The sequence below is a fragment of the Eriocheir sinensis genome, chromosome 10 (assembly GCF_024679095.1).
Source record: "Eriocheir sinensis breed Jianghai 21 chromosome 10, ASM2467909v1, whole genome shotgun sequence".
NCBI lineage: Eukaryota > Metazoa > Arthropoda > Malacostraca > Decapoda > Varunidae > Eriocheir > Eriocheir sinensis.
In genome coordinates, this window is record NC_066518.1 from 1,530,993 (window position 1) to 1,557,677 (window position 26,685).

General features: G+C 42.9%; 1 protein-coding gene across 2 annotated transcripts; it reads right to left on the reverse strand.

Annotated features, from left to right (window-relative positions):
* Positions 1-1,349: 1,349 nt before the first annotated feature.
* Positions 1,350-24,369, reverse strand: LOC126996423 (uncharacterized). 2 transcript variants are annotated; one of them, XM_050856836.1, is made up of 27 exons: positions 24,208-24,369; positions 23,558-23,734; positions 22,625-22,834; positions 21,650-21,756; positions 17,676-17,814; positions 17,501-17,565; positions 17,149-17,263; positions 16,289-16,368; positions 15,575-15,671; positions 14,246-14,473; positions 13,622-13,721; positions 12,753-12,851; positions 10,651-10,714; positions 10,289-10,400; positions 9,491-9,663; positions 9,078-9,136; positions 8,542-8,735; positions 7,624-7,711; positions 7,099-7,229; positions 6,475-6,684; positions 5,991-6,176; positions 5,388-5,509; positions 4,357-4,447; positions 3,764-3,946; positions 2,845-2,963; positions 2,389-2,491; positions 1,350-2,149 (listed from the first exon to the last, which is right to left on the reverse strand). In XM_050856836.1, exons 1-27 carry the CDS (start codon positions 24,275-24,277, stop codon positions 1,887-1,889), a joined length of 3,585 nt encoding a protein of 1,194 aa, XP_050712793.1. In that variant the 5' UTR covers positions 24,278-24,369; the 3' UTR covers positions 1,350-1,886. The 2 variants fall into 2 exon arrangements, with proteins under 2 accessions (XP_050712793.1, XP_050712792.1); XM_050856835.1 differs by having other exon boundaries at positions 10,651-10,717.
* Between the last annotated feature and the right edge of the window lie 2,316 nt (positions 24,370-26,685).

Here is a 26,685-nt window from a genome sequence, read left to right on the forward strand (position 1 = left end):
TACAATCGCGACAGTCTCCTTGGAGCTCACCGTGGCAAAAAACTCTCGAGCTGCATATATAAGTTTTCCTTTTTGTATAGTTTCCCGTGTTCTAGCAATATGTTCTGCTATAGTCTCTATCATATAAAATTATTAATCAGTGATGGCACTATGAATATTTTCAGACAGATAGTGTTACAAGGTAAGTCAGCCAGGTAAAGGTACGTAAAGGTAAGGTAAAGTTATCGCTTGAAAGGGAGAATGAACAGATGGGTGAGCTGAACGCCGACTGCCCGGGCCGGGGTCTGTTATTATATATTTTTTTATAGTCCAGCTACTTCTATAGACTTATTTGAAAATGTGACAGTCGAGACTTAATAAAAGCATCTTATCTTTAGTTTTCATCAAAGTGCTTCGAGGAAATCAATTTGCCGTCCATACTGATTGTACATTTTTTGTTTGTTTTATATTATATCAGTGATGGGGAGAGTTAAGGGACTTATTTTTACTTCCCAGGCGCCATCCTGTCTCTATGCTGTTCATGCTCGCTGCCTCCTGCCCAGTCAGAGGTCGGATTCATCAAACCACTTACGAGACCTGTTGATGGTAAGTCTTCTGCCAACTCCACCATCTAGGAACGCTCTTGATCTTAAAGAGACTCCAATGGCAATGAAAGAAGTGTCGACCAGGCCTGTACTTCATTCATTGTCATCGGAGCAGCCCAAACACAAGGATCACTCGTAGAGGACAGATTTACTAAACGACCGGTCTTGTAGTGGTTGTAGTTGATGAATCCGGCCCCAGCGCTCCTGCCTGAACACAAACTGCTGGTAACACTACTATCATATTAATCTATTGGTGAATGGGTTGTGTTAAGGCAGGAGGCAGCGAGTATGAGCTGCATGAGGGTAAGATGACGTCTGGGGAGCGTACGGCCTATCTCTCACGTCTTCGGCTCTGCCACCTTCGCCTTCACGACTAAGCCTACCAGAGCCAAGATCTGTATTTAGAGCTTGACCAGAGCTACGTGGCTGCACAGTAAACGAAGCAAAATAAAACAATAATGATGATGAAAAACTACTCACCACAACTACCTGTGAAGAGGTGTTACCATGTTAATTACGTAATGCAGTCAAGCCTCTCTCTCTCTCTCTCTCTCTCTCTCTCTCTCTCTCTCTCTCTCTCTCTCTCTCTCTCTCTCTCTCTCTCTCTCTCTCTCTCTCTCTCTCTCTCTCTCTCTCTCTCTCTCTCTCTCTCTCTCTCTCTCTCTCTCTCTCTCTTTTCTCAGACCTAGATAGGGTTATATAACACGCCAGGAGAATGTTTACAAATATTTATTCAAAGTTTTTATAACAATCTTTTCACCATTTCTAAGTTAACATTGTTTTAAAAGGATTACTATGACATTGTTTGTTGTATCAGGACTTGCAGAACACACACACACACACACACACACACACACACACACACACACACACACACACACACACACACACACACACACACACACACACACACACACACACACACTCCCCATAATCAATATACAGTCATTTTAGAAGGTATGGGTGATGGGATTAATATAGTCATGATCATGATAGCATAAAACTTACAATAAGCTATTTTCATTAATTCCAAATTATGCTCACTTGACCTAAATCAGATGAGAGATGTTCAGAAATATAGAGATGGAGCTTAGGTATGTCAACAACACGATATATACATACAAAATACAAAATACTTACCATGGGAGACCTAATTACTTCTGTTGCTGCTAATTTCATAGATTCTAAACTCTATGCACACTTGACTTACAATCAGATGAGAAATAGTAGTGTAGAGAGGGAACTTGAGTATATCAAAAAACACTTGAATATACTTACAAAATACAAAATACTCACCATAGTCTACATGGTTACTTCTGCTGCTGCAAAACTTGGCAAACGAATACACACATGCACACACACACCTGATGGAAGGAGAAGACACTCGAAGGTGGGGTCTGCGGGCACCCACTGCGTCCCGTCGAAAGTGTGCTGGGTGGAGGTGGCGCCTGTGCCCGAGGCGTAGCCGGCATCGCACGTCTGAGTCAAGACGTCGCCCGCCAAGTAGGGAGGGACAGCGCCGGATAACGTGGACCCGGCAGGCAGCACGGGCTGGGTTGTCGACGCTGTGGCAGAGATATGCAGAGACAGAGATAAAAATTGTTATTAATGGAGATAGCGTGGAATATACAGCATGATGAAGCGTTTGACGTTATTGGGCAGTCATATTATTGGTTTCTTTATCCAGGGTTTATTTACGTCAGAACATTACTACAAGGATAAACATAAGTGACGCAGCCTTGTCTTCCAATGTGTATCTCAGTCCATCAGCCCCTATGTGGGTCTCTTTCCTTCCGAACCTTACCAAACAGACAGTCCGGCAGTGTGGTGGCGGTGGTGGCGGTGGTGACCCAGAGACCGCTGGCATCGCACGTCACCACAATGGCAGTCACCGGCGGCAGCATCAGCTGCAGGAGTAAAGGGCAGTGTTATTGTAAAGGTTCAGATCCTTGGTACATTTACCTTTGATGCACACTTCTGTATGGAGTTTGACGGTTTAAAAATACATATTTTCAGATTCCGTATTCATTGTAAGTTGAACAGAAAGAGGGATGGGAACCCCGTCCCAACTATTGGTCTCTCCGTGCACGAACCATGAAATAATCACGCTTATGATGTGCTATTCTTTGGTGATTTTCCTTTACTCCTAATTTCAACCTTTTGCGTCATTCTTGTGCGAAAAAAAACAGTACTACATATGAAAACAGCATAATTACAAAATTTCATGGCGTGCCTGTGTGCAATGCGACTCGATACTCACGTCAACTGAGGCGAAGGTATCGTTGATGCACGTGTATGTGAGGGTGGCACCCGTGTGACTGGCAAGCACGGGAGGCGCGATCATGTTGACGCCCGCCGCGGGAGGGGCCGCCAAGCAGCCTGGGAGGGGAGAGGTGGAAGAACAAGATGTATTGCTCGAAATCCCTTAATTATATCTTCACACAACCACTACGTGTCACGAAACACACGATAAATTATTCCAGACCAGGAAAGGGTTTTACCGACTCCGGGGTTCGAAATCGCGTCTAGCGAGATGAGACAGCCACTCCTTAACCACTCGGCCAAAGATGTACCCCACTCGCCGAATGAGTTATGGGAGGCCCACTCATCATGGCCTCTATACTCTGATTATAAGTGTAGGGCTCTGATTCTCCCACTAATGGTCCATATTGAAACTCCGTAACTTTCCCAAGATACACGACTTTTCAACAAAGAATAACCGAAATCATGAACTCTCTCTCTCTCTCTCTCTCTCTCTCTCTCTCTCTCTCTCTCTCTCTCTCTCTCTCTCTCTCTCTCTCTCTCTCTCTCTCTCTCTCTCTCTCTCTCTCTCTCTCTCTCTCTCTCTCTCTCTCTCTCTCTCTCTCTCTCTCTCTCTCTCTCTCTCTCTCTCTCTCTCTCTCTCTCTCTCTCTCTCTCTCTCTCTCTCTCTCTCTCTCTCTCTCACACACACACACACACACACACACAACTAAGCACAACATAAGCACCTATTACATCAAAACATTAGCATTGCCATGCATATTTTTTTTTTAGTTCTTAACAACACACGTTCATTAAGTCCAAGCCGTACCACATTGTCCTTATCACACACACGCACAAAAAAAAAAGCAGCGAGCCTCTACCTGACATGATACCGGTACACATAAAGCAGAACACAGGCAGGACACTTGACTAACCCGAAACACAAGGGATGCCCGTGGTCCAGCCCGCCGCGGTGCAGTTGAGCGTCTGTACTGTTGTGTTGACGCCAGCCACGTGATTGGCGATGCATGTTGCGTTCACCTGGGCGCCGGCAGCGTACTTCTTGGTGGCTAGCCAGGTGGTGGTGGCGCTGGCTACCATGGGCTCATTCTCACAGTCTAGGAGCCAAAGTGTTAGTTCTAGGGAATATTTAATGTCTGGCCAAATCGTCATCCTTTGTCATCCTGGCTAAAACACAATTGGAACGAGTGTTTGCGAAGTTTCATTATTACAACTTTGTTCATATGTGTGTGTGTGTGTGTGTGTGTGTGTGTGTGTGTGTGTGTGTGTGTGTGTGTGTGTGTGCGCGAGCGGAACACCCATGTCTTTCAAAAGTCATCACATATCCACCAAAGCAATTATAACATCATGAATTCCTTGTGTTTTTGTATTCCTTCTAAGCACTGAACTCGGGGAACAGAATATGCATGCAAACACGGAGCTGTCACCGCTCGCCAAGGGTAAGACGAGCTGTGAATGGCTCGGGTACTTGGGCGTGTGTGTGTAGAGTTAAATGAACCTGACTCACAATGAAGGCAGGGCGGCAGGGGTCCGGCGGTGTCCCATTCTCCGGTGACACTGCAGGTCACCGTCACCGAGGCCACCAGGGTTATGTTGTCCTGTTGGATATGGTGAGGATTTTTATTAGCATTAGTAGCAAAAATAATAATGCTACTACTACTACTACTACTACTATGATAACTTTATTAATAGTAATGAAAATAATAATAACGACAATACAGATAACAACAACAACAATAATAATAATAATAATAATAATAATAATAATAATAATAATAATAATAATAATAATAATAATAATAATAATAATAATAATAATAATAATAATAATAATAATAATAATAATAATAATAATAATAAAAATAATAATAATAATAATAACAATAATAATGATAATAATCTAATAATTTTTTTTGTATACTACTACTACTACTACTACTACTACTACTACTACTACTACTTTTACTACTATTACTACTACTACTACTACTACTACTACTACTACTACTACTACTAATTCTTATGCACTATGAATAAAGCAAAACAAGTCTCAACATACTAAACGCTAAGACTCCAGGATATTAAAAAAAAAAAAATAGTGAATCACGAGATACATTCTAATACAAAGAACTAAAGCGAAAAACAGCAAATTCCTTTCCTTTCTCAGTTTGTTTCAGTCTTTTTAGCTTTTTTTCTCTCACTAATTCGTTCCGTAAATCCTGCTCTTGTTCCCCTACTGACACACTTCACGTCTCCTGCTCCTCATCTTACACCCTTTTCTCCAATTTCTCTGCTTCTTCCTGCTGCTCCCTTTTCCCCCTAAACTCTCCTACTCCTGCACCGTTTATATTCTTCCCTCTCTCCCTCTTCCTTCTTCTTCACTTCCTCCTCCTCCTCCATTTCCCTTGCTATCTATCTTCCTCTGCCTTCTCCTTTTGCACAACTCCTCTATTTTGCAGTCCAACTAATGCTTCTTATTCTCCTCACGCTCCTCTTTCATTCCCTACAGTTTTTCCTCTTCTTCCTTTCCTCACGTACTGGCAGGAGTGTCTTGAATGCCCCGACACAGGTATAGGTGATCCGCGTGCCGATGGTGATGTTGGGGGTGAGGGGCGATTGCGTCATGCTGGTGCCAGGGGTTGGGAAAGGTTTCAGGCAAGCTGTGGAGTGGCCAAGGAGAGGTACAGGGGAATTAGATCTCTTTCTCGTTCTTAGTTAACGTCTCTCATATTATTTTTTCCTGGGTCATCAATTTGTCACACACAGTAACAACACGTATACACTAAAACATATACAACACTTACATACTTTAGAAAACATACATATACATAATTACAAACAACAGCAACAAAAAAACAACATAATACACAAACATTTCAAGAACTGTGAGATAACTGATGAAGATGAACCCATAGAGAGGTCATTTAGAAGATGGTGTGATGAATTAGGAAGACTATACGGAACTGGAAACTAGAGTCGCATTACATCAACGAATGGAAACGCTTAGGAGACTTAGTCCAAAGTCTTTTTTACTTTGTCCTGCAATGGAATGAAGCAAGAAGCTGCTGCTGCTGTTGCTGCTACTACTACTGATGATGCTGATGATGATGATGATGATGGCAGCAACGGATGCACACCTACCCTTGTAGCACGGCAGAAATGCAGGCCATCCAGTTTCAAGACACGAAATAATCTGCGTCGTGTTCCCCAGGGCGTTGTAGGTGTGGCTGGGGAGGCACGTGGCCGTCACCGTCATGCCCCGTGTGTACGACGTGGCTGCTGCGTGGTTCGTTGTGCCGTTAGCCACGGTGGGGACGCCGAGGCACACTGAACAGGAGATAGAGGGAGTGGCGCTTACGGATAAACACGCCAGATCTTATTGTCACTAAGGAAGTGTGCTTGTTGATTAGACAAAAAAATAGTGGCGCATGTGGACAGACAGACAGGGAGATGAACGTTCCAACTTAACAAGAGACAATTTGTCAGACAAACAACTAGATCAATATATAATTATATATGATTTTGCAATCTTCATTAATATCTTTCTGCCCTTTGTGTTCCTGTCTGTCGCACGCGAGTAAGGAGCCGAGCCATGGCCGAGCACAACCACGCCCCGCCCACCCACCGTTGCAAGGCATCAAGGCGGCGGGCACGTAGGCGTAGGTGTCCGGGACTGTCTCGGTGCAGGTGACGTTCTGGGTGGTGTTTAGGGAAGCGGTGGTGGTGTTGTGGGGGCAGGAGTAAGAGACGGTGCCGTTGAGCCAAAGGTGGTTGATGCCCATGACGCTGGTGATGAGGGCAGAGGGCGGCACTGGGAGGCTCGTCGCCGGGCATACTGGGGAAGGAATTACGTGGTTTACCTGTCATTGCTCGGGTACTCACGGATACACCGGGTTGCATATGTTTACTTAAAACAGCTGACTAGGTTAACATTGATTGCAGATATTGTTGATGTGTTTTTTCTTCCTTCCGCTAATTTTCTGTGGTCTCTAATTCATGCTCACAACAATAACATAATGAACGAGGTAAGGGGTGAAAACATATAAAAAAAATAACATTCGAGTGAGTGTCCCGCTGTCAGCACTGAAGCACCTGCTGCAGACGAGAGCAATGGATATGTTTATAAATACTGTCCTTCTGCAAGCTCCACGGTCAGCACCAATGTATACGGGATCGATGAAAAAAGTGTCGGGAATCTTATCGTTATCATACTATAAAAAACAACTAATCGCGTTTCTCGTTTTCTCACCGTTAGCTCCGAGGCACATGAGGCCGGTGGTGAGCGTTGCGTTGAGGGTCCAGCCGCCCAGCTCGCCCACGCACACCTCCTCCACGGCCTTCATGCTGATGTTGCCCCCCACGAAGTAGCCCGGGAAGCAGCTGTGGACAAGGAGATGTTTGCAGCAGGTTACCGTGTTATGGTTTTGTTACTGGACTTATTTAACTAGTAATCTTATAATTTGTTTATGCAAAGTCAGAACGATGTAATCCAATTAAGCTTTACCTTTTAAAGACGACCACTTGGGTCACTACATTACTTATTCGTTGTTATAATGCTACTGTAGAATATAGTTTCCTCGTAGCATATTGGACCTGAGCGCTGATATTTCCTCTACCAATTAATCAGTGAGGCAGATGCAGGAAGCGTATAATATAAGGGAGAGAGTGTATTTGAAATTACTTCTACTCTAATCTGACCAAGTCGGAAGGAAAACAGCCTCAGAGGAAGGGCAAAGCCGATCCTTCCACTCCCCGGCAGTGTTTACCCACGGACCTGTAGATGGCCTTGTCCTGAAGGTTCTTCGTGTAGTTGTAATTCCTGACCATGTTCACCCCTGGCAGTTGTGGGTCGCCCGAGCAGCCTGAGGACACAAAGCCAATGCTGTATTATTATGGAACTAAATTAATGGTATAAATCATAGATATGTATACATAAGGAAAAGGAATGCAAGAGTACAGGAGGATAGGTATGCAGGGGTGGGTGAGTGTTTTCGAAGGCAGATATAATTAGCTTTGGAAGATGTCTTTCTAAGTATTTGCATATTTAAAGCAATGAGGAAGAATTGATTAAAACAGTGCATATCTTGCTGATAAGTAAGATAAACTAAGAAATAGCCAGGTGCGTCAGACCTTAAGATGTTTGTCTCGATCTCAATAGCACTACTCATGAAATATTTAGATACTGAAATACTTTGTACAAGAAAGGGCTGAAAATTAGTGGGTCAATTACTAATAGTATTGGGAATATTACAACACCTAACTAATAGTATCTATTTACAAAAATCATAGCAAATCAAATTTCTTATAAGCTAACATTTACTTAGCGTAGAAAGATAAAACTAAACAGTCACTCCCAATTCATGGCGGCGTTATGTGTGAAATGTGTTGTGCATTTATCCGACTTTGGACGATTTATTATTTGATTGCTTTCTATACAAATCGCTTGGTGAAAACAAAATCTTTGATTTTGTAAACATTATCCAAAAACATCACGCATTATTTCCCATTGGTCTCGTTGGCTTTGTACTTTGTATGATTGTGTCATGCACACACCAGTCTTAAATTTGATCATTAGGAGCAATATGTAACGGACTATTTCGTCTTCGTCCTTGGTCTGTGTCTTTACCGGAAAGGAAATAATGTGTTAATGAAGAGTATATTGCGTGTATCAGACACAACAACAGACAGTCACCTCGCACGCCGTAGAGCTGACAGGCGACGTAGTGCACCATGACTTGGGGCTGGAGGGTGACTGGGATTAGCTTGAGGGCGGCCATGTCGGAGACCTGCAGAAGGCGGTAGTTGCTGCCCAGGAAGGAGGTGCCAGCGAGAGCCATAACCTCGGCGTCCAGCGTGTACAGTCCCTGCTGTGTCCAGTCACCTTGCCTTGTGGAGGGCGGGGTATAGGTATGCATGTATTAAAGTTTTAACGCTAGGCAGCCAAAGCCATTTAGTGCTAAGCCATATAAATGGAACGGGAAAGTGATGTGAAGAGAAGGGATGATGTATTAGGATTCATAAAAGATTGTTTAAGAAGTGGGAAGTGTAAATGAAGGATAAGTAAGACATATTGGACAGTACAAATTTAGCTGATTTGAAACCTTAGTGGTGACAGTGAGCAAGAAAGAAATATGAGATGAATGAAAAGAGAGAAAAAGAAAAGAGATAAGATCACTGGAAATCACTGTGTGGCCTTTAATCTTTTTCCCACGCCTGCTGAACACCCACCTGTCGTTTAGGGCCAGGACGGCGTTTGCTGGCTGGGACATGGCGTAGCTGTCTTGGGCCTGCAGGTAACAAAGGCAGGTGGAACAGTTAGTTAAATTAGAGCAAAGTTGCCACACGATATATGCCATTACCACGAAAAAGGCAGAGTAGAAATGGATTCTCCCTTCATTTTTATTGTTAAAAGTCTACTAACTCGAACTTAATGACCTTATCTTTACCATTTGATAGTTTTCCTTCCTTCTGTTCCTTTTCTTTTTAATTTCGATATATGATAATTGTGTTTTAATGGTTTTTATTAATTTTTACTTTCACAGCTGAAACCTTTGACATAATTTTCAACCTACATATCACACGGTCGCCATTTCCGCCCTTGTATGTCACCTCATGTTACCTCTCTCGCTAAGTTCGCCCACCTTTATCAGCTCCTCGATAAAGGTGAGCCTCGCCATCGTCTCGGGGTAGGCCAGGACGGCACCTTCGTCGTTACAGAGGGCAATGGCATCCGAGAGGTCCGTGAGGGTAGTGACAGGCGGGACCACCTTGTAGCAGAGTCCCTCGTGGAAGAAGAAATTCGCAGGACACATCCCTGTTGGGAGAGGAGAGACACAGAGGGGACATGAGGATTGAGGGTGTAGGTGTGCTTAGTAGGGTACAACTGTAGGTGTGGGTGAATGATTTGTAGCAGGTGAAAAAACGAGACCTTTTTATCTATATAGAGGTAATGTGTCTGTGCAAGGTGGATACGGATATGGATTAAAAACTATGGAGAAAAAGAAATCTGAAATAAAGGAGTTAAGCTGGCACACCAAGACAACATAACTAAAAACAAAACAAAACATACTGCAGAGTGTAAAACCAGCCACTACTCAGGATGGAAAGGATAGCACAGTTATAGCAATGTAGCCATAAACGGCACAGTGCTTGGCTCGTAATGGGTTTCAGTGGCGCAGAAACGAGTAACCCACAGAGAAGGAAGGGAAGGAGGAGCCTGTGAAACCGTTTGGTGTGGCGCAGAGCCTTAGAATAGGAGAATTTGGCCTACATAATCACAGGCGCTATGTTGCTATCAAAAGGGCCACGCAAAATTCAAATTCATGCGGCTCTCTTGGCAACAACATGGCGCCCTTGATGAAGTTGGCCAAACTCTTTTATTCTACGGCTCTGGTGTGGGTTAAGATGCATGGGCCAGAGGGATGCAGGGAGCTGCTCACCTGGATACATGCACAGGTAGTTGGTGTCCACCCGGGAACAGTTTTGAACGCGGTACTGCGTCTTACCGTCGGCCATCACCCGCACCGCCAGGCAGGGATTGGTGTCGTTACCCTGTGGAAACTTTGATGTGACCTCCACCTTCACGACCACCACCACCAATTCAGCAGCAACAACGACCTCAAATATTACTACAACTGAAGCAACAACAACAACAATCACTACTACTACTACTACTACTACTACTACTGCTACTACTACTACTACTACTACTACTACTACTTCTACTACTACTACTACTACTACTACTACTACTACTACTACTACTACTACTACTACTACTACTACTACTACTACGACTCACGGTGCATTCCTCCCCAGCAGCACAGGTGAAGGTGTCGGGCAGGGCGGGATCAAACGTGCCATTGCTGCTGAAAGAAAGCAATCTGGGGAGTCACATAATCATTATTTTATTTGGAAGGTTATTTGAGTAATTAAAAGAAGAATACCGAGAAGAATATTAATCCAGCAATAAATATTTGCGTTTAATATTATCACCATCACCATCACCACCACCTCTTCTGGTATTTTTTAGACTATACTACTACTACTACTACTACTACTACTACTACTACTACTACTACTACTACTACTACTACTACTACTACTACTACTACTACTATCGTAATGATTGGCGCCATTAGACTCAGCAGTGATTGTAGGAATTACTTATGTTTGTCGAAATTCGGTAAAGCAAAAAGTAAAGAAAGTTTGACGTGTACAAATTATAGAAGAGCTCCGAAATGTTTATACTAATTTTAACGTATCCTTGTTATTTGCAAGTCATTGAAAAAGTACTGAAACAAATAATTTTACCGTATAAACGAAAACTTCCAAATGTTCGTATTTAGTAAGAAAACAACATTGTAATTCGCTACGCAAACTCTTCAACAACTTTCTGAGTCTACGTAACAAATTCTGTGCTATATAGATTATGTTTCCAATTAGTTAAACAACAGTCTCTAGAAAAGTCCTCTTACATTTAGCACTAACAAACTAATCAGCATCATTTTCTTCAGGAAGATTTCCACCTGATTCCCACCAGCTATCTCATGCCTTCAAGAAAAAAGACAGTTGGCTACGGGAAGGGGGTACCCTGGGCAATGGTGCGGTTAACTCTACGGATACAGCCAGTCGAGTTTACATTACTAAGCGGCTCCCTTGGTGGACTGTACGAACACTACAGATTCATTCTCTTCCAAAACAGTTTTACCCTACACAACTATATTAATCACATGTTGGCAGGACGAGTAATGTGCACCTTCATCATTTATCGTATCTTTTTTTTTTTTTTTACAATAAAGGAGGCTGCTCAAGGGCACAAAAAAGAAAACAATAATAAAAAAAATGCCCGCTACTCGCTGCTCCCCAAAAAGAATTAAAAGAGGTGGCTGAAAGAGAGGTCAGTTTCGGGAGGAGACGATCATAATGCGCTTTTCTTTCCCTCGCAGGTAATCATTCGTTCTCGTTTCCCTCTCGTAAATATCTGTCATCGCATTTATCGTTTTCATTAGTATCAGAACGATCACAAGCCAAAGAAACCACATGAGGAACAAAGATTGAGAGATATGGGGCAGGTAAGTAAGTTTTCTTTTGGGAACCAAGAAAACGTAAAAGTATGATGCAGCAATCACGCCAGCCAGCGCCCACATCCATGCGCTCTGGCAGGGGATGCAATATTTTCTTATTATTTATTCAAATGTTCACTTATATCGCTCTCGATCTATAACCTTATTATATCACCGTGTTCAGAGGACTTATCTCTATTGGGTGAAAGCGTTTATTTTAATACTGATTTAATAACACCTGCAAATCACAATTATATGTAATAAAGGGTAAAACAATTTCGGAGCAATTTTTTCTCTAATACTCGTCACATTTTCTGTAATTCTTTTACTTATTTCTTACAAACACATTTGAATCTTACAACCACTGCTGAGATTAATGGTGTGTCATCCAAAACTCTCTATCTTGTATGAGAGCTGAGGTAAGGCAAGTTATTTAGGAACACGTAGCCTGAGGGCATGCAAGGCAACCTCCCTAACAAACACTGCCGAGGGGCCAGAGAAATACTTTGTGTCAATAGACTTTAGCATAAAAATAGTGACAAAACATAACCAGGAAAGCAAAATTGAGGCAGTCGGCAAGCGAAGAGGAGGGGATGAGAAGGAAAGCCCTTGACTCTACGCTGTTTAAAAGTAGTGTGTGGGAAGCTTACTCCAAACAGGGGTGAGTAAAAGGGTCCAGCATTGATGATTTCGTTGTCGATCATAATTTTTTTCATACTCACTAATACTTAAACATTACTCTCGCTCTCTATTTTCGTTTCTTCAGGTGTACTTTCAGACTTCAATTATTTGTAAGTCCTACCGCTTTGCTACTGTTAAACTCTATATTAGTCCATACAAAGCATTTCCTGTGTAGTAGAAGACCTCGGGTGTCAGCAAGTTAGCAGGCAGACCATCTGTGCCCACCAGTGCCAGGGACGTGTCGTTGGCGCCGCACCTGTGGGAGCATGGGACGTGACACCTGCATTGTTCCACCTTTTATGGACCCTTCCTTACAACTATTTAGATAAAACATTAAGACTAAGATTATGGTTTTAAATAGGGGCGCTACAAGGTAGAAATAAAGTCGAATCAGATGTAGATTAATTAATACTCATACATAATTTCAATGGATTATGATTATATTATTGGAAGCGGAAAGTCTAGAGTGATTAAACAGAAAAAAGTAAAATAAATAAGTTCATTACTAGAACTGAAGGAGACGCTTTCCCCTTCCATCTTCCCTGTGACCTGATTGGTTGGCTTGGAGTCGAGAACGAGAACCAAGGCGAAACACAGATTATGATCACTACATAACTTAAACCGACTTTCCAATTGGACTTTTCCGAGCAATTAGGTTTTTTTTTTTCAGAAAGCTGTTTGTGTGCTCTCTTTCCCTTACACATTCTCTTCTGTGGACATAGAGATTTAAGTTGCATAAATAATGGAACTGAAAAGTGCAAATAGATTTGTGGGTATGTGAAGGTGCGTGAGGTTTCCCCAAATGCACATATATTTACTGGTTTACTTATTCTTTTCTGCGTATATAAAATTAAAAAAAAAATCCAGTCAGTAATTGATAATGAAATAAAACGCATGAAATTTTTTCTGCTGAAATTGATCATAGGTGTTGAGTCATTGTTATTTGGTCATTTATTTACCTTGTATGAATGACATTATAGCTAACTTCAGTCTAACTTCAGTATTCTATGACTGTGGTTTACTTACTTAAGTGCTGCGCCGTGCACGCCTCCAGTGGCGGGCGCTGTGGAGGGGCTAAGACACTTGCGGGCGCCCTCGATTCTGGTGAAACCATCCGGGCACACGACTGTTTGGAGGTGAAGCAAGAGGAGGGTCACACACACACACACACACACACACACACACACACACACACACACACACACACACACACACACACACACACACACACACACACACACACACACACACACACACACACACACACACACACACACACACACACACACACACACACACACTTTTTATTTCATAATGAATGCTCTGTACCTGACAACTTTTTCCATGTGACTGGCCCATTAGACTGTAATTATAAAATCATTTTTCAAAGAAAAAATATAACACATTCATTGAGAGGCTCAGAGGCGTCCTAGATAGAAATTTTTACTCTTAAAAGTATTAACGGAATCAAATTCTTATTTTTCGTTTTGCCAACAAAAAACAGAGTGTGGTAAATTTGAGTGTGATGAATCTGTGAAACGTTTTAAATTTTTTGGTTCGTGTTAATATATAAAACTGAATGGATAGAGATACCATCAGTGTGTGTGTGTGTGTGTGAGTGTGTGTGTGTGTGACCACCCAGTAACTTACATTTGCAGGGCAGCTCTGGTACGAACGACCAGTATGGGGCGCCCATTCCCTGGAGGCACACGATGTTTGCGAAGGTCTTTCGTTCGCTCGGTGGCCTGGAGATGCCCTCAAACAGGTAGGGGGCGCACGTGAAGTTGGCGGTGCTGCCCGGCGCGCGACTCATATCCATGGAGCGATTTGAACTCCAGTTCCAGGTAGGGTATTTGATGACGGGGGGGCATGCCACCTCTTGGACAGGGAAGTGGAATGAGGGGAGTTATGGAAGTGTTATTCATTTAATTTTTATCTTTTACTCATTGTTTTTAAGTCGAACAAACTTAATGTTATATTTTACTCGTATATTCACTGCAGTCAAGTCAGCCAAGTCACAATGTTATGTTTTTTATGTACTTTACAACTTTCTTGGCTCAGTAAATCTCCAATGAGGCGGGTATTGAGAGAGACTGACCAGTATGGTAATAAAACCGACAAGCCGTTACGGACACTGAACAGGGGAACGAAACTGAGAGAAACAGACAGGTTCGGCAAGAAAGGGAAACAGAAAGATGAAAGAGAGGAATGAGAAGTGTGATAAAAAATGGGAAGGCTATTAGAAAAGCAGATGGGTTAGGTAAGAGAGGATATCAGCTTATTTTTGGGAAGAAGGAGAGGAATGAAAGGGGAAGGAAGTGCGGTGATGAATGGGCTGATAATCTTGAGAAACAGCCGGATTGGGAAAGAAACTAAATGAAAGGTTGAGGGACGGTGAAGGGAGCAGAAGAAGGAAGAAGACGGAAACAGTAGTCGATGGTATATTTAGGTTCGAGTGCCGGAGAAAGAAATTAGGAGGAGTGGTAAGGAGGAACTGAGTATTCTCATATGTCACTGCAAGGAATGGAGATGAATGACCAACAAGATGAGGTAAATATGAATGAAGATAGAGGAGAAATGAATATCGTCAGTGTGGGCAGGACGGATAGGGACAAAGGTGTAATACGGAGGGCTTAAAGACTTGTGGAAATCTCACACTAAGCCAAAACAAACAAACAAACAAAAAAAAACATTCCTATTCATAAATGATAATGACTTATTCGTTGTCCTATTGCTTTGTCAGGCTATTCTCTCATCGATTTAGTAAAGAAAACATGTGGTTGAATTCGGGAAACATACAAACAAAAATCTGCTGAAAACTACGCTTATTAACAATCATATGCTTTCGTCGCTTCTTGCATTAAACTATTACACTGTTCTGCTCTCTTCTACACCCTCTCCTGCTCTCTTCTACACCCCTTTCTGTTCTCCCCTACACCTCCCTTCCTGCTCCATGGTCCAGGGGGATGGTGGCCTTACCCGCGTCGAAGCTCGCTGGCCTGGCGAGCACGACGAGGTGGCTCACTGCAGGAGACCCAAACACCGGGATGATCATGCTGTCCCACGACACCGAGGTCTGTGGGGGCGTGATTAATGTTACAAATGATACTCTCCTCCTAGTCGTCGTCATCCTCCTCCTCCCCGAGATAAGTATATATGGTTGATGTGAAACATTGGCACGTAAACTTTGGGTTTTTGGGTCTTGGTATGTCAAAACACTCCTGCCCTCAAGAGATTAAAATCGTAGAACGGTGAAGATCATAATTGATTCATGTGTGTTTACGTGCTCTCCCTGACAAGGGCATCAGATATTAAAGAAAAAGGTGGAAAGAGAAACAAAAATGGTTCCTAAAATGTTCGGGTACTCCGTCTATAGTCGAAAATTAAATTACGATGATAAAGTCAGAGGCGGCTTAGAGAAGAAAATTATATCCCGAGGTATTCAGTCACTCCCTTTACCGCATGAACAAGGCGAGGAAATGGAAAATAAAGGTGAGTGAAAACAGGTAATTTCTCAAGAATCTAAGTACTTCCATTCACCTGAAGCTGCATGAAGTTAAAAAAAAAAAGAAAAAAAAAGCGGTCTCCTAAGCTAAAAAAAAAAAAAAAAATTCTAACCTTTAAACTGTCTGAGAATTGTCCTTATATACTGAATGTGTGTCGTTAGAAGTTGGTAAACGGTCATGTACTTACGCACATTGTACCAGTGGGACACTTCCACCAGATGTCGTCAGTGGCGGGTCTTTGGGCATAATTTCCGTCCAATATGCTGCCTGGGCCGCCACCACGAGGAGGGAAAAGGTCGTTACTCATTTTTTTATATTTTTTTTTAACAGCAAAGGAGACAGCTCAAGGGCACACAAAAAAGAAAACAATAATAAAAAAAAGCCCGCTACTCGCTGCTCCCAAATAAGAATCAAAAGAGGTGGCCGAGAGAAAGGTCAGTTTCGGGAGGAAAGGTGTCCTGATACCCTCCTTTTTCTTACTGTCCTATTTCACTGTCTTGTAAACTCTTCTGGAACCTCGACCTCCGACCCTTGATGATCCTCTCATATTCGCTTCCTACCTCACGTGCCCTCGTTATCAACACCTTTATCGTCCTCTATTATTTATCTACTTTCGTCACCACGTGTATCCATAAATCTTCACTCCGCGTTGTGTTCTCTGCTCTTCACACGCACCCTTTCTCCCAATAAACGGCATGAAAGGATTAAAGAACAAAACTACAGATCTCAAAATACCAGCCCATCCTTTTCTTCTATTCAAAAATACTCTTTGTTGAAATTATACACGAGAGTCTTGGGATCTACATAAAAACGAATAATCCTAAGTTTGTTTTCTTTAAAATTAAGCTAAAATATTAAATGTTACAGCGGTGCTAAGCTACTGATGTGTTATTTTTGTGCATGGAGTCATTCAAAAAAAAAATAGGAAGACAATCAACCAATCAATTAGTCAATATCAGTCAATCAACCGTTTAATCAACCAATCAATGTCAACCATTCACCCGCACCCTAACCATCCAGTGTCTGCCGCTGCGTCGAGACACTCACCAGCAGTCCCGTGTGGGCTCCCAAGTCCTTGGAGCTCGTAGTTGTTGTCATTGCTTAGGTGGAACCCGGAGTACTCGATGAAGAGCACCTCGCCGCTGGCCAGTGTGATCTCCATCTGGAACGAGGAGTAAGAGACCCATTATAGCCTTGCTACTGCTACTACTACTACTACTACTACTACTACTACTACCACCACTACTACCACTACCACCATTACTACTACTACTACAACTACTACTACTACTACAAACTACTATTACTACTACTACAACTACTACTAAAATAGCAAATAATGGTATCGCCAGTTTTTACCGTAAGTACCGCCACTACCAAACCTTTGCCATAGACTCACCCTCAGGATCATGCGTCGGACAGTATAATCTGGATTCCAGCCCATGTACTCCAGCGGGTTGAAGCCTGAAACGATTATATTAGTAGTATTAGTGTTAGTGGTAGTAGTAGGGAGGTGAGGAAAGAATATTGCCATGGTAAAGAGAATAAACAAGACACCACCGGCATTGACATACCGATAAAGTAGTTCCAGTCGCTGAAGTTCCCGCTGGGCTCTTTATTGGAGAAGGGGATCGGCTTGGTGACGGGGAAGGCGTAGCGCATCACCACCGTCCAGCCGGTGTCACCCTTCACCTCCGACAGCCGGCACGTCACCTGTCATTAAACGCCCGTCACAGTAACTAAGGAGAGACGAATGCTGTCTTTGTGTGCACGATATACAGGTTAAGGTAAATGTATATCAGTGAGCGCCTGTGCGTCCATGTAGGCCTCAATTACAGGGATAAGACTTCCTGAGAATGCGACACACGATCCTAAACTCCTCCCACTTTGGTGACGGAAGAGGATAGGAGTAAGTGTACAGTAATGAGCGTCAACAAGTGTGTATGTGTGTGGGTCTCAATTAGATGGATGGCATTTCATTGGTCTGCACATTTTATTTGCTAAACTCGTCCCACTCTGGTGATGGTGTTGGGGAGGAAGAGCACGCGGTTTGAGCGGTGACTGTTACAATAGAACGGGATAAGAATGCAGTGTCTGTGTGCAGGATATACAGGAAGTGCATGGTAGTAAGCGTTTGTGATTGTTCATGTGTTGTGTGCCTCAGCTACACGGGTGATATTTTCTACCGTCTGCCGCATACTTTACTGAACTCCTCTCCCACTCTAGTGATGGAAAGGGATATGAACGCTGTGTCTGTGTGGAAGATATACAAGTTAAAGTGAGTGTTAGTGCTGTGCCTGTAAGAGTGTGTGTGTGTGTGTGTGTGTGTGTGTGTGTGTGTGTGTGTGTGTGTGTGTGTGTATTTACCTAGTTATAGCTTTACAGGGCCTGGGTTTACGCTCGTGTGGTCCCGTCTCCGTATCTGTATTTGTCCAACTTTTCCTCCTGCGTGTGTGTGTGTGTGTGTGTGTACCTCAGTTAAAGGGACGGTATTTTTCCGCTCTGCCACATATTTTACTAAACACCTCACACTCTGGTAAAGGAAGTAGATGGGAAAGCTGTGTCTGTGTGCACGATATACAGGTTAACACAGTGGAGAGCGTCTGAAAATTGTGTCATTATAGTTCTCCAGTTTTATGGCAGATATTTCCGTCTGTCGTCGAATTCCCCAAAATCGTTAACATGTCAGAATGGGCCTGACTTTTACTGTAGTTATGGGCAAAGCAAGCAAGGAGGAAACTCTATATAGATTATGTGCCAGCGGTAACACAGGGAGAGACCAACAAGAATCTCGTCTCGGACAAGAACCTCTGTCTAGTAAGGTTGTGGTTTTCCATGCGCCTGAAGAAGCATGATTATAAACTTCTGCCACCGCTCCCCTCAGTTGCTTGCTAACTCAGTTTCGAATTCGACAAGATATGGGATCACGACTTTGGACGGTGCGTCGAAGAGTAATTATATTGTACTGCGTATATGAGGGCTCCTGGAGCAGGGTTCAACCAAATACTCAGGTCAAACCATAACACTGAATCCCAAAACTACTCTCTCACTGGCCCATAGCTTCAGCAGAAATCGATAACTAATACAAGATGGCATGGACGAATAGCTCTCAGTACTGTAAACAAGCCAGCAAATGGATCGTGGCGGTGGGTCGTAAAGAAAAACATGGTCGCTGAGGGAATGTTTAAAGTGTACGTATGCTCTTCCTCAGCGGGGAGGTCACGCCCCAACGGCAAACCAGTGAAGAACCTGGGATGGGGTGAGGTGCTATTGCTTGGTCGGGACAGGTGCATGAGATGACCAGTACACAGTGATTGACGGAGGCAGGTGTTAGAGCTGTTCTGGCTCGTGTGTGTGTGTGTGTGTGTGTGTGTGTGTGTGTGTGTGTGTGTGACAAGATAAATGTGTGCTTCGAGTAAAAAGTTTCAAAGTAAAGTAAAAAAGTTTCCGTGTGCCAAGACGCAGCGAAACGACCAGTAACATCATTTGCTGGCAGACGAAAAAGAAAACCCTTTCAATCATGGGCGACACTAAAAACACACACACCTTGTTAAAGATAATTGTCAACTGCACTGAATTGTCGAACGTTGAGTTGAGCGAGAAAGGTTGTGTTGCACGGCATTGTGTGTGTGTGTGTGTGTGTGTGTGTGTGTGTGTGTGTGTGTGTGTGTCCAAGGAATTCCAATCTAACTTGAGGTGGCTGTTTGGACCACGAGGCTGTCGCGTGTCCAAAGTAACAAGCAGAGTCAAGTTCCACAAAGTCTAACCAGGCGTTGCTGTCCCTTGCAGTGCGCCAATCTACTCTGTCCTTAATCGCTCCCCGTTCTCCCTGACCCGACACCCGCCCTCGCCCTCCTTCCTCCAGTACTTCCCACGCAAGAAATTTAGGGGTTCTTGTGTCTATGTTCCCACCCTTCCTCTTACCTCCCTTCTGTTTTCCATTTGTTATTCTTACTCCACAGCTTCCCGTTTATCATGACAATAGTACTTCCTGCTCTACGTTCTTTCCTCCCTTTAGAAATCCTTAAACTTATCTTCCCTTTCCGTGTCTTCCATTCATCCTCTTGTCTTCCTTCAATTCTTCTCAGCCTCCCTTTCTATCTTCTTGCTCCCTTCTTCCTGTTTTCCTCTATCATCTCTTCCTCATCTCCTGCCTTTTCGTCTCCTGCGTCTTTCCTTTACCTCCTCTTCTATTCCCTCTCTTCTGTTTAACTCGCCTTGCTTCTCGGCTAATGAATCACCACCAGGCGTTAGTTTGTGCTGCATCGATCACGCACGACACTTGGGAATGTATGAATCAACCCGACGATGGAAGGAGAGGACGGGGCGGAAAAAGAAATATCGCTCGCCAGGGAAACGTACAAATGTAGTCGCGTGATGCCTACAGGACCACAATGAAGAGAGTGTTTGTGGTGCCGTTTGATGGTGATGTTGATACGATAATGATGGAATGCAGACCCCACTATGATGATGTTTACGATAATGAAGAAAGGGAGCCTCCATGTTATGCTATTCTCAGTATGATGAAAAAATGAAAACTCGCAGAGATGATGGTTACAATATATCTTTAAAATACAGCCTCATGATGGACCCAAAGGCTAAAGAGAAGTAATGTGTAAAGCGCTTGAGATTTATCGAAGAACATTTGTATTCTGGAAAGGATATCGTTCAGTAAATGCAAACATAATGTGTCACAAGAATTTTCCAGCATGTAGACGCTCAGTAGAAAACTATTTATGAAGAAAAACCAGGGCAGTGAACCGAAATTATCCTCGTAGCGAACACTCTCTTGTTGATATCTGTTAACATGACGGTATAGTATTATTTCATGAAGGGAATCGAGAACCTGCTTCAAGAGACGACACATGAAACAGATGAAACTTGGGAAGGAATTTTGAATCCATTTATGAATGACGTGGAAAGACTGGCTGAGAAACAGGGCCAATCGTGTAGAGGCCAACCTTTTTCTAGCTTGATTTAAGTTTATTTTGAAGTCTTTTCGTGCTGTGCTGCGTTCTGCCAGATTATTAACACAATGAACGGCACACAGTCTGGATCAATCTTCCTCCACTTTTAGGGTTAACGACTGAGAGAATAATGATGGAAAATTACTTAAATTACTCCACACACACACACACACACACACACACACACACACACACACACACACACGGAAGAAAGGTTTGTTGATGGTAAGGAATGATGAAGGTGACCCACTTAGCTTCGAAGGGTACACAAAGCGAGAACACGAGGGGCTCAGAACACCCTTCCCAGAATACACGGTGGCCAGGCGGCACGTAGAGAGTGATGGATTGAGACGAAATACACACTCATCGAAATACAATAATCCCCATTACTTCGATTTACCGCCCGTGGTCGTCATAGGGTATGGGCCTTATGGTTGTCGATATTCCTATTAGCCAGCAAACACTCATACAATCTTCACTCATGTACGTATACAGACGTCAAAAACACACACACACACACACACACACACACACACACACACATACCTCCCCCCATCCACCATCTCTCTTCCAGCACTCACCGGCATCGTGGGGTCTGTGGTTTTGGCCGTCACTACCACATCGAACTCGCCCGACGCAGTGAAGCCCAAGTTGGCGATGTCCGAGCAGTCTCGAGGAAAGGTGCAAGCTGGAAGGGTGAGAGGAGTGCGGGGGAAGTCATAGTTGTTCTGGTGGTGGTAGTGGTGGGGAAGAGGGAGGTACGGACATACAATAATTGGTTTTCTGGTTTTGTTCCTGCAGCAAAGGAGGCAACCCACATCCAAGACAGATACAGAGACTTAAAAAAAGCCCGCCCGCTCCAACAAACAGAGGACAGAAGATAAAGAAGGATCACACGGCGCTATTGGCCACATATAAAAAAAAAAGTGATAGCCCTGTCAACCCAAAGGAAGCGGTGTAGATTAGTACCTCGCCTCCATCCTCTGTCTGCCCCCTTCACACTACCCTCGCTCTCCCTTTTGTCTGATGGGCAGTTCGACAGTCCATCCCAGTCGTTGTTGTAAGCGCCCGAACCAACCCATATCCACCGCAATGATCCGTTCTTTCACCTCAAAACCAGCTACTAATAAAGAAATTTCCTGTGCGGTGTTCTAAAATTCCCTCCTCATTTGTATATCGACGCCAAACGGTAGAGCTACAAGGAATTTCGTCGTATTTTGTGTTTGGTTAGGGAGCTTACGAACTTGCTGTATTGGACTGTAAGACTGGCCCTATGTTTTTAGCTTTCCCAGACGCTCCCAAACCCTCCCCCCCTCTCCCCCTCTAGCGTAGCCTATATAGTATTAGTTGTTTGTATTTACTATTTGTATATTTTCAGCCCAACAAGCTGCCATAACTTAATAAACCTCTTGTTGTTGTTGTTGTTATTATTATTATTATTATCATTATCATTATTATTATTATTATTATTATTGTTATTATTAAACACACACACACACACACACACACACACACACACACACACACACACACACACACACACACACACGACTCACTGGCGTCGCAGAGGTCGAACACGGGTGTCCAGGTCCCGTTGGCACACTGTGTGAGTACGCCCGGGAGGCCGCTGATCCAGGCGAAGGGCGGCATGCAGGTGAGGTATTTGCCGGCGGTGGTCGTGCCGACTTGGAAGGTGTGATTAACCAGGGAATTGCTGGGGTTCGGAACGGCCATTGCGTCACAATTTAAGGGAGCAGGTTTCAATTCTTTAAAAGAGAAAGAAGATTTGGGTGCAATCCAAGATAGAAAATCTACTTCGAAAGCTAGTTTGTTCCCAGGGCAGGTTAAAGACTAATATGTGTGCAATTTCGCTTTTGATATTTCTTTAAATAATTTGTAAACAATAGGAAGTTAATTGGAGGATAATCTAAGATATGTCAGGTCTCTATTTTATATGTTTACATGTCTGAAAAAAGTATGGAGGTATGTAGCCCTGATCTAAACACATGACACACACACACACACACACACACACACACACACACACACACACACACACACACACACACACACACACACACATATATATATATATATATATATATATATATATATATATATATATATATATATATATATATATATATATGTGTGTGTGTGTGTGTGTGTGTGTGTGTGTGTGTGTGTGTGTGTGTGTGTGTGTTATATTAGTATTTAAAAACATTAATATATTCTTCCTAGTTTTATTTCGTTTTTATTTGCTTGTGTGTTGCCAAGTTTTCATGAAAAACATGTACTATATATATATATAGATATATATATATATATATATATATATATATATATATATATATATATATATATATATATATATATATATGTGTGTGTGTGTGTGTGTGTGTGTGTGTGTGTGTGTGTGTGTGTGTGTGTGTGTGTGTGTGTCTATATATATCTCTCTCTCTCTCTCTCTCTCTCTCTCTCTCTCTCACCTGGACAAGTCAAGCCTGCCTCCACTTGTTTATCGGGGCAGCGTGTGATGACGACCGTGTCGCCATTACTCCACATTGTCTGGGACTTGCAGTAGAGTGCTATTTCCCCTGTGGGCAGCGTCACCCTCTGCAAGCCACCCGGCTCCTGCACGCACTCCAAGGCTCTCACGCTGTCTTCTGTGCGGATGAGAGAAGTAAAAATAAAGGAAACATGTATTGTACGTAATGGCTCTCATTCTGAATTAAAAGAAATGAAATAAAATTGCTCGTTGTGTATTTTTCTTTTAGCGTGGTAAGTGACAGTAATAAATTTCAAAGGTAAAGGACTCGATAAGGAAAAAAAAATGTTGTTTCGCGTTTTTAGGGCACTCTTTTGTTCTTTTTAAAAATATAGATAAATATTGCTCGCATTGACCTACCTGAAAAACATATGAAATAGGCAAAAAGGTGTAATGTGAAAGAGTTGGAACAAATTTTTTTTTTGCTGTATTACTAAAGGTCGAAGAGAAATGGAAAGGTACGAAAATTAAGTGTTCCGAACATTGTGTTGATGAATACATGGCGTTATTTTTGTTCATTTTTCCAAAGGCGGAAAAGTGACCATAGTCTAAAGCAAAAAATATATATTAGAGCAAAATGTCTGTACTCACCGGCCAGAATCGTCAACAGAAGAAGTAAGAGAAAACGAAGCCGAAGACCCCGGACCTGCACCCACTCCATGATGGCCTGTCACGTGACCCAAGCCTAGCCAGAGGTGGGTGAGAGAGGTCTGGAGGCTAGGCAGCAGAGGCGGCTCGCACCCTTCGCCTTTGCTTGCGTCGGCCAGGCTGTGTCGCGCTGAGATCTGGCAGCCCTCAGCACCCGTCAGACCAGGTGAGGACTTGCGCGCTGTGCTGACCCTGAGCCAAAGCGACGGGGTGTGTTTTGAACTATTGTTTGGGTGTATCCAGGCGTTGACAGAAAGTGCATGGCAGGAGAATGAGGGCAATGTTTTTTCTTGGTGTGAGACGGTGACATGAAATGGAGGTGGAAAAATACAAGATTGTTTTTCGTGGATTATAATGAGTGAAGTGCTGAGAGGTAAGTGGTGTGAATGATGCAAAGTGGGGATGGTGCTGGGTTGAAGGTTGGAAGGCTCGTGGTTGATGGACTGGAACTGATGTTAAGAAAGGTGGTGTGTGAGAGCGGAGATAAATCACAGTAAGTAGATAATTTTAAGAATTACTGTTGATCTTATTGACCTAGGAGCCATTAGCGCAGCTCAATCTGTTAGTTCAATAATGATTACTACGTTGTACCTATTAAGGACACTCATATCGAATGCAGAATAAATATATATTTTTTCACAGAACTTTCTTAGTCATTCTGGACTTTTTAACCACTCTCAGGAATTCTCTACGCCTTCACTAGCTAGCTAGATAAATAGATAGATATACATTTCTTTATGCTGCTTATGTGCAATCTATCCGAAGTACATAAAAAATCCTAACTGTTTTCTCAAGAGGTTGTACTGCTCCTTCCTGTCAGGGGCAACTAACGCCTCTAAACACACTAAATAATATAACCAATCAACCAATGATAGCTGGTGCAATTAGATATAATGCTTATCGACAAACACTTCGAGGAGTACAATTAAAGTGCCTGTAAAAGCTTTGTAAGGATGTACAAAAATGACTCGGGGTCTACACCTTGAGACTACTCACCAAACATTCCACGTTTTCAGACAACGAAACAACTGTTAAATCCATCACGCCTAGTGAGTGAGTTACTGTGCAACATTGAAGTTAGACGGTATAGAAATCACCTTTTTGTCGTGGCCAAATAGGCGGTGGTGCCAGTCTTTAAAAACACTTGTCATTTCCATGCTCCAGAAATATTATGAAAAAAAATTGTACCATTTTGTTGACATCAGAATAATTTGGAATCTTGTTTGCTGATGGTTATGAAGAATATAATTGGGTCCTGTTTTTTTTCAACAAAGGAGACGGCTCAAGGGCAACAAAAAGAGTGTGGAAAAAAAGCTCGCTACTCACCCCTCCCATAATAGAGGTGTGGTGTTTGAACTCCACACTTTAATGCCCGGAATATTTAATAAGCCACTTTGTCGTCATTATTGCAATTATAGATCGTCGGTGATGATAAGTGCAAAGTGAAATGGGCGATTAAGTTAGAACGACGTCGCAGATGAATGGTTTGCTTGCTTATAGATCTATATTGAGAAAAGGTATTTTGAGTTCAAGAGGCAGTTGTTGGTATATGCCACACACACAAAAAAATATATATCCAAAGCGAAGGAAAAAAATATCTGGTGAACTATGAACAAAAAGTATGATCTAAAATATCGAGAAATTTCCCCGTCAACAAAGGAAAAACAATAGAATACCTAGGTGTGAAGGTAGAACGCGATATGTGTGTGTGTGTGTGTGTGTGTGTGTGTGTGTGTGTGTGTGAGAGAGAGAGAGAGAGAGAGAGAGAGAGAGAGAGAGAGAGAGAGAGAGAGAGAGAGAGAGAGAGAGAGAGAGAGAGAGAGAGAGAGAGAGAGAGAGAGAGAGAGAGAGAGAGAGAGAGAGAGAGAGAGAGAGAGAGAGAGAGAGAGAGAGAGAGAGGCGGAGAGAGAGAGAGAGAGAGAGAGAGAGAGAGAGAGAGAGAGAGAGAGAGAGAGAGAGAGAGAGAGAGAGAGAGAGAGAGAAGAGAGGAGACAGAGAAACAGAGTTATGAGAGAGAGGGAAGAGCAGGCATCAGAAAGTATGTTGGCTCATTATGAGGCTGCTTTTTTCAGCAATTTAATAAATTTCTCAGCTGTTTCAGTGGCCTGCCGAAAAGATTAATGCACTTTCGTACGTACGTGCTTAACGATCAATTTGATTCTTAAAGTTGATCTTTCTCGCACTAGTTACATTTGCAAGAAGGGTGTTGCAATGGCGGATGACTTTTTGAGAAATTACTGTTGTCGATGTCTGTAATGCATTGCTCTGTTTGAATTATTTGACCACTGTTCCTTGTTCTCGGATTATATTGGAGCGAAAAAGCTTGGAGTGATCGAAATTACTGCGCTTGTTCAAATATTTGAAGACTCGTATCTAATCTCCCCGCAGTCGCCTCCTTTTCCAGCGGGAAGAGATTGAATC